Here is an 11,007-nt window from a genome sequence, read left to right on the forward strand (position 1 = left end):
CAGAAACAAGAAACCAGCGTCTCCAGAAAAGTGGTCTACAGCGCCCTCTGGTGGCCAGTCAGAACATAACAGAGACTTCGTCTTCACATCGAATTGTAAAGGGATCTCCGGCACCTGCTATGAAAAAGTGGTTGACTTTCCTATGTGATAACTGGATCTTACCTGAATACAGGTGTGTTTTTATATAAGATGATGGAGACAAAACTCACAACAGTGCGGTAAAGGTAGAAAAGCAGATACCCGTCATCAACTTCATTCTATCACAAGGAAAGCCCCCTGACAAAGGTTGCATTCTGGCCACCCCCCAAGTTTTAGGACACGATGAGCTGTTTACCAACGGGAAAAAGTCAGATTATTCGCCGTAAGCTCTGAAACAGCCAAGGGCTGATTTAACAGCAGGCTAAAATAAAAACGCAAAAGGGTTTCACCAGCAATGAAACAAAGCGTCACAAATATTAACATCTACGGTTAAGAAAATAAATCCAACACATTTCAGGAAAATAACGCTTTTAATTATTTTGAGGAATAAACCTATTTTACCAAGTTTAAGAGAAGTCATTTTTCTTAATCAGAAGCCGTTTGCTGAATTTTAGGTAGGTTCGTTCTGTAGTTTTCAAACACAATGACTCCCATTCAACTTCCTTCCTCTTAGCTAGCGATTCAGTGGCTTGATCCCTGACACACTTCTTTACAAGGCACCTTCTCTCATCTTCAGAAATCACGTATATAGGCAACAAAAGCAAACAGTTTCTTCTTATCTGGAGAAATGTGGTTGGTTTTTAAAGTCGTGTTATCTTCTCCCCGACGACCCGTTAGGTGGTAACAACATGGGAGCGATTTGAAGGTTCAGAACAGCTGAGGAAGCCTTAGGCCACTGTTGAGAGCGCCATTAGTTAACAAGCTACAGAGTGCACTGGGCAGCCACGGGCTTTGGACGTGGCTCAAGCTGGTCTATGTCCAGGAAACTTAACTTACAAAACAGGGAAATGATTTCCACAAGATCCCCTTCACCCCTTTTTTCTTTTGCAAGCCATGTGGGGGCAAAAAGTAAGACAGCGTGTACATGTGCGTAGGTGTGTTTTGAGTGGAGGACGAGGATTATACGGTGTCCGCACAGGGGGGCAAATGAAATTCAGAAGCTTTTATGGACTTCTCTCGTTCTAGGTAATTATCACTTCGGATTTGGAAAGTGGAAAAAGAAGTTCTTTTGTAAGAAAGAGTATCGCCCTACGTTGGATCAACACCACCCAGGACTGTCAGACACAAATGGACCACGGGGAGGAAGGTCCACCAGTGGCCCACCACAGTCTGGCTCGGCCACATACCTGCGGGCGTGCGGTGACACAGGCCAGCCCCGCCGAGCAGGCTTGGGCAGTGCTGGTGCAGCCGTGGGTGAGCGAGGCCCTCTCCCCAGCCCGGGGGGGCTTCCGGAAAGCATCCACACGTCTTCAAGTGCCTTCAAATGACAATGGGCAATCTAAATCTGACACCCACCCCTCTTCCAGGAGCCCCGTTAGAAAACCATTTGGAATTGACAGACCAAAGCTTCTTGGGTCATAATGAAGGCATAACTCTATGAAAATGGCTTCAAAATTTGAAAAAAATAGAAGATCTAGCAACCACGTCTTCCGAGAAATCCAGGATCAGTCCGGCGCTATCTTGTAAGCGAGCGAGCGAGCGAGCGAACGAGCAAGCAAGCAAATCAGCACGTGCATCTGGGAAACATTCCACAGACGCATTAAGCCCTTCCAGTCTGTGGGAGCATCCCAAGCAACCCGCCGGGTGCTGTTAACTCGCTGTATTCTGCTTCACCTAGAGAAGGCAAGAGAGAGGGAGAATGATTTCATTAAACCGAGCTGACAAATCTTACGAGTTAATAATCACTGACGAGAGAAACTCCTGATCCAGAAGCTTAAAATTTGGAGCTAATTTCAGCCGCTTCGGGTACCCAAGAGTCGCCTGGGCTTGCTCCGGAGTTCTGGTATCAGCACGTGTAGGGTCGGGCCCTGGAATCTTCATTTTAGCCAGCACCCCTCGCCTCCGAGTGCGGTGCCGCACGCTCCAGGAAGCGCCGCTGGGATGAAGCACAGATGAGCACCAAGAACACCTGACAGCTCACTTAAAAGACAACAGCGTTTGAGGACAGAAGGGAATCAGCCAAGTTTCCCACGACACTGAGTTTAGCCGGGGAGGCGACCTGGACCCCCTTTCCTGCCGCAGTCTGGCCACAGCTACCAGGAAACCACGTCCAGGTGAGGGAGACCGGGCCAGACGGTGGCTTACAGCCTCCTACTCCCTGTGCCTGTGCTGGGGAACCTTCGGGAGCACCAGAGGGGGGGCCGTGGGGTGAGCACTCTGCAGCTCAGGCTCAACGGTGACAGGAGGCGACTGCTGATACCCCTGAGAACCGCCCACTCAGGGACGCCCGCAGATGCGCCGTGTGGCGGCAGAACCTTCCGGTCCACGTGCAAATATGTTCGTGGTCTGGACCCAACAGTCCAATGAGCCACACCAGATTCAGTCAATCCCCACGTGAGCCCTACTAAGTGGCACTTGTACTGAAGCTCTCTCGAGACTCCACCAGAATGCAACGGACTTCAGATGCGGAGGCTTTATGGCATCTGGAGAAGCAACATCTTCCAAAACTGAGCTGCGCAAGCCGGCCATTCTGTAAAGTTCCAGAAAGCCACGAGGCCCCTGGGAGCGGTTCCCTCGGAGCGTGCAGGCTCTTGGCCCTCACAGGCATTACCCTCTCCTGGGCTACGGGCAAACGAGGTGGGTAGGATGATGAGGGGCCACTCCCGGGCTCCGAAATGGACAACTAGTGGTCAGACGTGTCTATCTCTAGGATTTCGGGTGTCCTGCCTTAGAAGGGGTCCGACTCTGGTCTAGCCTTTGGTCCTCCTCTCCAAAGGACAGGATAATGCTCCGTCTTTTCTCTGAGCTGCAGACGAGGCTCACTCGTCTGTGAAATAAAATGGGAACCTCAAATTTATCTATTTTACTTACTTATTCAACAGGGGCAAACTCATTTTTGTTATTAAAGCAAGCACTGCCCTCGGGCACGTCATTTATGCAAAAATGACTGTACATGAGAGATGGTCACGTCTTACAAACTTTAACCAGCTTACTGGAGAATTCACTGCCCGGTCATGATGCTGGAACTGCTGTGTCTGTATTCCTATAAAGTCAGGTGGTTTTGTGGGTCCAGAAGAGAATCACTGGCCTGTGCCTCTTCTCCTGCATATACAGAAGCAATATAAACACCACTGCCGGATTCTTTACTCAAAGGAGCTGAGGATCTTTGTCTCAAATTATCAGCCTGACAAGTAGCCAGTGTTTACTACATGCCTGTTCTGGGCCATGCGCTGTCCTAGGCCCTGTCTGGGATCGATTGACTAAATAAATAAAGCCCGAGCTTTGCCGTAAAGAAATTTACAAGGGTGACGGGAAGTCAGCGCTCCAATGTGGAACTGGTCTACAACAGAGTAAGAGACAAAATAAAGAAACACTGAGAATGAAGCCCCCAAATGACCATGACCTACGGGTCTAACTTAGCCTCGTCACCCTAATCTCTGCAAACAGCAGCCAGTCATTACAGCAGAAGTGCGTCACATGGCTGACACCGGGCGAGGAGCCCAGCCGGCCAGCAGTGAGGTGACCAGAGGCACAGTCGATCTTCGTGGGCAGAAGCAAGGTGGGGGCCCCGGGGCTAGAATGCCAGGGTCTCGGTCCAGGCACCAGCACATACTGGCCATCAGACTTACTCTTCGGGGTTCCAGCTCTCCACCTTCCAGACGAGGAGAAACACTACCGAACGTCTGGTGGGGAGAAAGCAGGCGGTTCACGGCAGCCCGAACAGCGCCCACCGAGCCCCAGCTGCTATCACTGCTGCCATGATCACTGGCTGTTGGGCCTTGAGGATGTCAGCTATGCCAGTGACCCGTGTCACCCAGGAAAAGTCCCAGTCCTCTGTATTCCTTCATTTGAACCCTGACCTAATGTCAGAGGATCTGATCACACCCCTTTTTCCTGTTCTTTTCCCATTTCCAGGCTATTTTCTTCTTTGTTCTTTCCCAGGGCCCCTTGGGTGGCAACCTCCTCACCCCCAAGTGTCCACTTCCTGGTGGGTGTCCCACACGGCCCCCCAGCATTCACAGCACTGAGGTCGATGGGCACGGGACCGCATGCTCAGACTCAGATGTGTACCATTCATAGTCCAGAAGTGCCGAAGTCTGGTGCTCATGGGAAAATGCCATCAGGGGCCAGAACTGGGCTCCAACCAGGGCCCCAAAACATAGCCTTAAAACAAGGTCCCAGGGGCGCCTGGGTGGCTCAGTCGATTGAGCGTCCGACTTCAACTCAGGTCATGATCTCACAGTTTGTGGGTTCAAGCCCCACATCAGGCTCTGCACTGACACCTCAGAGCCTGGAGCCTGCTTCAGATTCTGGGTCTCCCTCTCTCTCTGCCCCTCCCCCGCTTGTGACCTCTGTCTCTCTCTCTCTCAAAAATAAATAAAAACATTAAAAAAACAACAACAAAACAGACAAACAAGTTCTCAACCTGGTGTCCAAGCCTATAGGCAGAGTTCAGGGCTCTGTGAACTTGGATGGAAAAGAGAGGTTTTCATTAAGCTCTACCTGAAATTTATCATTTCCTTCAATGATGAATGTAGGCAATAAACCCCAGTGGTGACAGCGTATCTGTGACTGTCATCAACAGAAATAAAGAACCCACAGATACTTTCACATCATGTTAGAGCTGTCGCAGATGTCTTAAATTAATTCAGCCCTCACTACTCAGAAAGGACAGTAATATTATAGACTCGCTACTAAATCTTATTTAATATGTTCACTAAAAAGTCAACATGTTTTTTAAAAGTCAACATGTTACTATACCACACGTTTAAAAAATATTTTTATAAATGTATTTCAATCCATTTCAATACATTACATTATATTCATATAATGTATGAATTAACTTATGTTTTATAAATGTATTTTAATACATTCAATACATTACATTCAATACAATATAGTTGGTTTCCATTGTATTTCCAATGTATATTATACTCCTAAAAAATGTTCTGAGGGGGGATCAGAGGCTTTCCCAGCTTGCCAAAGGGTCCCCTGGCGGAAGAAAGAGTTAAGAGCCCCCTGGCTTTAAAAGATTGAGGACCGCAAATAAAAGCGGCAATATTAGAAAGAAGAAAGCTGTGTAAATACTTACTGAAATGTGACATTGTAATATTCTTCGGGTGTCACTATTTTGGGTCCACCGAAGTAGTCCAGCACCCAGATGTTGGTTATATTCAACTTCGCAAAGAACCAATTGTGGCTGGAGGGCCACGTTTTCATCTCAGGGTGTCGGACGAACAGCGACTGCTTGGCAAAGTCCATTTCTGATTCATTCACCTAAAGGACACACGTGATGTAAACGACTCATGGCCGCAACCCCGTTAAGGATGTGTGATTCTTCTACAAATCCTAAAGCGCTCATTTAGCTATAAATCCTGATCTTCGACTTAAGGAATCAAGAGAAAACGAAGGAAGCACGCAGGAAAGCAGAAAACAACAGAGTCCAGGTGTTGGCGGTGAGAGATTTACTGAAGTGGGAACCCATCACCAGCACCAGCTTTCGCGGTCAAGTGTCAGAGCACCCGGCACGGGGCACGCGTACCCCAGGACAAGCCATCTTAAACACGGAGACGCAAGTTCACAAAAGATAAAAGTCTTTCAAAGAAGCACCGTGGAACTCAAGAGTATTTGCCGCCCCTCCTTTCTCTGGTGCAATGCAGCCACAGAGATGCGCCCACACGGAACGTCCAGACCATAAATCAAACTTGTCTGAGGTCAGCGTGGCTGACAACGTCGAAAAGCAAATGTGCGGGTTCGGCAATCAGATCAGCGCTAGGACACCTTGCCCTCTGCCCTGCAGCAATCACCCCACTGTCTAAACCCGCGTCCGGCCTCCAGTAACGGGCACCCCTCTCCTCGCTCACTTGGTAGGCTCTCTGCCGTAAGCCACTGTGAAAATATGGAGACAAGGAACCCACACGTGGGAAATATTGTGCAGTGAACAGCATGGCCAGGAGCAGAGACCTCTGGCTGAGCAGATGCACCTTACAGAGCTACATCCATTCAGCTTCAAACAATAGTTCGGTTTCTGCGTAAATACCTTATCGAACACCTATACGAAATGAACTGATTTAAGTCTTTAGTTTTCACGAAATTGCATATTATCTCAATCACAAATCATTTTCATTTTATTCTTAAAATATCTCCTTTCATTGTTAATAGATGATGCTTTTTTAAAATTTATTTACTTATTTTGAGAGAGAGGGGGAGCACGAGCAGGGGAGGGGCAGAGAGAGAGGGAGAGAGAGAATCCCAAGCAGACTCCACCCTGTGCGTAGAGCTCGACTCGGGGCTCGATCTCATGACTGCAATCTCGTGATCATGACCCGAGCCGATATCAAGAATCGGACGCTTAACCGACTGAGCACCCCCAGGCCCCTCAGGTGATACTCTTCTAAAACCTGTCTCTGTTCTGGTGGGATAACCACTTACCTTGGTAACAGTTCCTGACAGCATTATGTGAGCACAGAGGGGACTTTGGGGATCAAATCCCTGTTTCCTGCAGAAGTTAGTCTGTGCCAAAGACATGGTCAGGGTAGCATGTGGATTCTCCTGCAGAGAGAAAATAAAGATACTCCCACATGAAATATTGTCTCTGGAGAGGTAATAAATTTCACAAGTTATATACACACTGTCCCTAGAGCTGAGCATTCTTCCATGAAACAATGAAGTGTAAAACACCACTGACCACTTGAGAAAATCACCTGTTGGATAGAGACTGATCTTGACCTTTCCTCCCAAAAAGCAGGGGGTAGGGTTTCAGATTTGAAATTAACTCAGTAAGAATTATTTTAACACCCTTTTTTCTTAAGCCTTTAAGCTGTTCCATATTAACCAGAGAAATTACAATTACAGGATCACCCAAATACAAGGCTGGTCTAGAGCTTTCACTGAAAGGTCTAAAGGCTTAGACTCTAATACGAAACTAGTGCATAAAACTAGCACAGTTGTCCAACTAGCTAATTGTATAGTTTAAGCAAGAAAGTAGCTGAATCATGTTTTTTGGTTATCTTATGCTAGCAGAAATTGTCATGTGATTTCAAAACTGGAGAAGTTGTTCATTCCTGTTTCAGCAGTAAAAGAAGAACACTTAGACTCAAAAAGTGAAGCAGGCAAAATTCTCAATTCTTTCTTACTCAGAAATCAGCTTCGTGAAAGACACTGCTGACAAATTACAGCAAAATTCACACGTTGCATTTAGCGCTTTCAACGGCTCGTGTGGAAAATTCTGCCATCTCATGGTGACCCATCACAACACTGGTTATAAAGGGAACTCCTTGAAATCATTTCGCCAAACATTCACTGTCTATACACTATTAGGCAAGGCGCCATAGGAGGGAAAAAACAAAAACAAAAAAGTCCTTTCTCTGTGACTTTATAATCTGGTTGTAAAGTCAGACATAAACAAAACTTAAATAATGCAAAATGACACAGAAGAGATCAGAAGGCAGCGTATAACTAACCGCCAAGTGAACAGTACAGTTTAGGGTAAGGAGATGTCAACATAGCCTGGAATGATACGGACAGTACAGGCAGCCTCAGAAGATTTTCAAAATCGGGACAGAAGTGGGATGACGTATTAAAGGTAAAGGGCATTGCAGAAACAGAACTGGGAAAATGTGGGACATGACTGTAATGAGAAACCCAATCTACCCGAAAGAGAGGCTTTGGTGGGATGGGGGTGGGGTGGAGGGCTCAACTCCAAGCTAAAGAGTCAGAATTGTATTCTGTAAGGCCAATGTCTGTCTGTGCTTTCCAAGAATGACCTGCCTGGAGAGCTTGTTAAAATGCTGACTTCTGGGCTCCGGTCCCAGCCCTGGTGTTCGTATTTTTAACAAACCTCCCAAGTGAATCTTACGCAGCTCTAGGCAGCCGGTTGTTGTTAAAGGCTTCTGGGCAGAGGGAAATGCTGAGTGGCATTGTGTGCATGCAATCGGGTGGGTTGGGTGACAGGGAGAAGACAGGAGGCAGAGGCGGGAGGAAAAGCAGAAACTATAAACCAATCTGACTGGTTAACTGATTGAATACGAGTCAGACTCATTCTGATGTGGCCACACCTTTTCACTGCCATCATGGATACCTGAAATCCTGGATAGGTTCCTTACACTGTGTCCCCCTAGATCTGTCAAAGACCTGAGCTGGAGTTCTACCTGGAAGTCATCAGTGCCTGGTCACTCACCAGTGACATCTGTCACTGACATCTGTACAGTCCCTGTACATCTTACTTTTCCTCCTTCCTGCAACGCAGATGACCATATCCGCACGAGTTTAAATAGGGTCGTGGGCAGTAGTTGTTCTCCATCCCCTCTCCCTCATGAGAAGCATCAGGGAGGGAATGGGGAGTTGTTTTTTTTAATAAAATCCCTCGGCACTATATTTTTAAAAGTCTTCCCAGGTGACCGTGTTTGCAGCCAAGGTTGAGCGTCACTGATTGAACAGAATGAGCTTCCTTTGGGCAAATGCCTAAGAGGGTGGAGGGGGCTGGGAATAAGGGAAGGGTGAAGAGAGGTGTCTGTGCCTTAAAAGGAGGTAGCTGTTTCTGGTTTTGCTCAAAGAATTCAAGCCCCCAGGGCCACGGATCTTCCAAGAAGTTAAACATTTAGATCTGTAATTGAAATCTCAATTTTTGAATGGCGGTAGCTACAATAGTCCCCCCCCACACCCGTTACCCACGGGGGGATACAACCCAAGACGCCCAGTGGATGCCTGCCTGAAACCCTGGACAGTACCGAACCTCATATGTCTTTTTCTATACACACACACACACACCTGTGACAAAGTTCGATTTATAAGTTAGTCATAGTAAGAGATTAGCAACAATAACAAATAGAACGGTACAATTATACCGTAATAAAGGTTATGTGGATGTGCTCTCTCCAAATATCTTCTTGTCCTGTACTCACTCCTCCTCCGAGGATGATGAGAGATGATCAAATGCCCGCATGACGAGATGACATGGGGCGGCTTTTGCAACCTAGCACTAGGCTACTAGACTGTAAGACAACCCCTCAGAAGGATCTTCTGCTTCTGGAATGCAGTTGACTTCAGGTAGCTGAAACGCTGAAATGGAACCAGGGATAAGGGGCGGGGGGGGGGGGCGGGGGGGGGCCTACTGTAACTCAAATTTGTTAAAAACCAAACAGAACTCTGTGGACCAAAGACAACTGGCCCGAGGGACACGGGCAGCTCGTGCGCCACCATTCTGTGTCCTGTGTTTTGACGGCAGACAGACCCGGCTTAAGATTCCAGTTTGGCTACTGGCTCTGGGCAGGTTATTTAACCGGTCTCATGCCTCCAGTTCTTCATCCGAAGCCCACTGCTGGACTCAGTGCGCTGCGCAGCGGTCACACCACTCTCGGGACAGCAGAGGTCCACCAGAGTTGTAAACCTGGCCCTGCCACAAAAGGTGGGCAAAGGATGAGCACCCAGACCCAAGTCAGTGCTGCTCCTAACCAGGGAAGGTCATGCGCACGGGGGCCTAAAGACTGCATTAATCACTCACGATGTTGTGTGTTAGCTTCCTGCTGCTGACAGGAACATTCCTAGGAAGGGCAAGCCCTGTAAGACTTTTAATAACACGCGCAGCCGTGCCCCAGGACGAGTCAGGGATGCGAAGTCCTCCAAGTAGACACTGGCAAAGAATTCGACCCGGAGGCGGGGGCGTGCGTGAAATTCCCGGCACTGAGTTGCCCAACAGTCAGAAGGCTGCAAAGCCCGCCCGGCCAGCGCGGGAGAGAAGAGGCAGGGCTGTGGGCCGCGAGCGAAGTCTTCCCTCTGGTTGCCCCGCCCTCCGTCCCCGAGCAGAATTTCGGCGACCGAAAGAAAGGCTGGCCCTGTCGCCGCCCGCTCACCTGCAGGTTGCCCACGGACTGCTGCAGCGGGCTCAGGTAGAAGTAGGGCACGCCGCTGCCCGCGCCGGGGGGCCCGTCGCTGAGCGAGAGGACGTCGGCGAAGGCCCAGCCGCGCACCGCCTGGTCCGTGGAGAGGGTGGCCAGTGCGCCCCAGTCGCAGACGTGCGTCACGAAGCGGGCCACGCGCGCCGCGTCCTCGCGGGGCGGCAGCGGCGGCAGCGCCGCGGCGGCGTCCCAGTCCCCGTGACCCCGGCCGCCCCGGCCCCGCGCCGGCGCCACCAGCAGCGCCACCAGCGCCGGCGCCAGCAGGGCGGCGAGCAGCGCGCGCGCGGACCCGCGGGCTCGGCCGGCCATGGCGGTGACTGCTGCGAGAGGCCGCAGCCCCGCCACCCACAGGCGCCCGGGGTTAGCCGAGCGCGCCCGGCCCCGCCCACCGCGGCGCAGGCCGGCCCCGCCCCCTCCGCGGGGGCCAATCGGAGCCGGGGGGGGAGCAGGGGGCGGGTCCCTTGCGTGCTCGGCTACCTACTGGGGCGGGGACTTGTTTAGCACCTCCCCACCGCACCTGCCCGCCGCCTCTTTCAGGGCCGGGAAACTGTCCCCAGTGCGAGGTTTGCTGAGGCTTAGAGAAATTAGGGAAGTCGCCTAAATCATCCTGCTAGGAGAAGGCGGGCGTCTTCACACACACACACACACACACACACGCCTTTTGAGAATACCTTTGGATACGGGGATATCCGACAGGCACGTGAGATGAAATGCTGCATTTTCTATCTATGCTCCTCTTTTCTGTTTACTTCACTCTCCGTACCAAAGTGGGAAAGACAGAAGGCCCCAAGTTTAGCACCTTACAAGCTGCTCCTGGCCCAGGAGTCTCCCAGAGACACCAAGGGATTGTTGGTGGACTCTCGGTGTTCATGCACAAATTTGAACTTCTCGAAACCACTTTTGGACCTGTTACGTCATCTGAGGGGTCAGTGCTTTCACAAATCTCTCACCCTTACTGCCCCTCTCAGGCCAT

The 11,007-nt window shown here is 49.9% G+C and overlaps 1 protein-coding gene across 3 annotated transcripts; it reads right to left on the bottom strand.

Moving 5' to 3' along the window:
* Positions 1–490: 490 nt before the first annotated feature.
* CREG1 (cellular repressor of E1A stimulated genes 1) lies at positions 491–10,404 on the bottom strand. Of its 3 annotated transcripts, none has more exons than XM_019821551.3 (4): positions 9,990–10,399; positions 6,571–6,690; positions 5,231–5,415; positions 491–1,812 (listed from the first exon to the last, which is right to left on the bottom strand). In XM_019821551.3, exons 1-4 carry the CDS (start codon positions 10,341–10,343, stop codon positions 1,809–1,811), a joined length of 663 nt encoding a protein of 220 aa, XP_019677110.2. In that variant the 5' UTR covers positions 10,344–10,399; the 3' UTR covers positions 491–1,808. The 3 variants fall into 3 exon arrangements, with proteins under 3 accessions (XP_019677110.2, XP_023103212.2, XP_023103213.1); XM_023247444.2 differs by having other exon boundaries at positions 1,726–3,240; positions 9,990–10,404; XM_023247445.2 differs by lacking the exon at positions 491–1,812 and having other exon boundaries at positions 5,227–5,415; positions 9,990–10,403.
* Between the last annotated feature and the right edge of the window lie 603 nt (positions 10,405–11,007).

The sequence above is a fragment of the Felis catus genome, chromosome F1 (genome assembly GCF_018350175.1).
Source record: "Felis catus isolate Fca126 chromosome F1, F.catus_Fca126_mat1.0, whole genome shotgun sequence".
Classification (NCBI taxonomy): Eukaryota; Metazoa; Chordata; class Mammalia; order Carnivora; family Felidae; genus Felis; species Felis catus.